This window comes from Octopus bimaculoides, chromosome 13, assembly GCF_001194135.2.
Source record: "Octopus bimaculoides isolate UCB-OBI-ISO-001 chromosome 13, ASM119413v2, whole genome shotgun sequence".
Classification (NCBI taxonomy): domain Eukaryota; kingdom Metazoa; phylum Mollusca; class Cephalopoda; order Octopoda; family Octopodidae; genus Octopus; species Octopus bimaculoides.
The window spans coordinates 61672397-61673612 of NC_068993.1; the positions used below are offsets into that span (position 1 = coordinate 61672397).

Here is a 1216-nt window from a genome sequence, read left to right on the forward strand (position 1 = left end):
TTACAGAACTTAATCGCTTCCCAATGTTGCCAGTCAGCTCGTCGCATATTTATTCCTTTATTGAAAGTCTGAGATTTGTACATTTGTAATAATAAAAAATAAATGTAATGAATAATTAGCAAATATCTAAACTAAAGCAATATATTGACGTAAATGTGATATCAAATGTTTCGACATTTCACGTTTGTTTACATTAAACTTGAAAATGCCGCAAAAGATTTTCTACAAATCTACAAATTATCCATATCTTCAAGTGTTTGAAGTAAACAAGCATCCTTCGTTTCAGGAAGTAAAAGGACCAGCAAACCAGCAACAATTCCAAAGACTCCATAGATGCTTAGCGGTATCCAAGAACCGTATATAGCAAGCCCAAGCATCGGTGCTGAAATGAGACCACCAAATCGAGCAAATGATGAAGCAGTTCCCATGCCACCATTGCTGAAATATAAAAGAAAGTAAATGCATTTTACTTGAATATAGAGATATGTATCTATATATCACACTGGTGAATAAATATGAGGATATATCCACAGCAATAAAGAGCTCAATTGGTAACGAATCGTTGAATGCCAACACAATTATAATGTCATAAATCTTGATGGAACGACATTGCATGTATATGGCAATCAGCTAAAATTATTTTTGAGAGATGCCAACTTAAAATATAAAACAGATGATGTAATTTTTTCATGTTATTAATGTTTAGCAGATTTCGAACCATTCTTTAAGGTCTGATCAATTACGAATGTAGTTTGTGGATAGCAAATATCATATACGAATGACTGGGATAAAATGTCAGTATTCTCTGCATGTTCTGTAGGAAAGAAAAAAGAAACTGTAACGGCATGCAAAGTCCTTCTACAAGCTATCAGATATTATACCTACCGTACTGCTGTTGGAAATATCAGATATTATACCTACCGTACTGCTGTTGGAAATATTTCTGCTGATGTCAGATAAACACCATCAAATGATGCCGTTGCGCCTAACTTCCCAAGGACAGCTAATATCAGTGGAAACCAAAAGTTTCCTGAAAAGAAAAATGTATAGTGTGAAAATAAGAACGCTTAATTTTTGTATTATAACTTTTGCATGTCACATTCCTCTGCAACGTAAACTGTTCAATAAACGGAGGAGGCGAATTAGCTTGAAGACTAGTAGAAACAATGTATATGCACTAAAACAGTAAACAATCAAACAGAGAATTATATAATGA

At 33.6% G+C, this 1216-nt stretch overlaps 1 protein-coding gene across 1 annotated transcript in view; it reads right to left on the bottom strand.

Annotated features, from left to right (window-relative positions):
* Nucleotides 1–41: 41 nt before the first annotated feature.
* The window catches only part of LOC106880856 (uncharacterized), an 11237-nt gene continuing 10062 nt past the window's right edge, over nucleotides 42–1216 (bottom strand). Inside the window, exons 4-5 of the mRNA XM_014930996.2 lie at nucleotides 922–1066; nucleotides 42–438 (exon numbers count right to left, since the gene is read on the bottom strand). Coding sequence (XP_014786482.1) covers nucleotides 231–438; nucleotides 922–1066 — 353 coding nt within the window. The 3' untranslated portion in view covers nucleotides 42–230. The remainder of the gene's footprint in view (nucleotides 439–921; nucleotides 1067–1216) is intronic.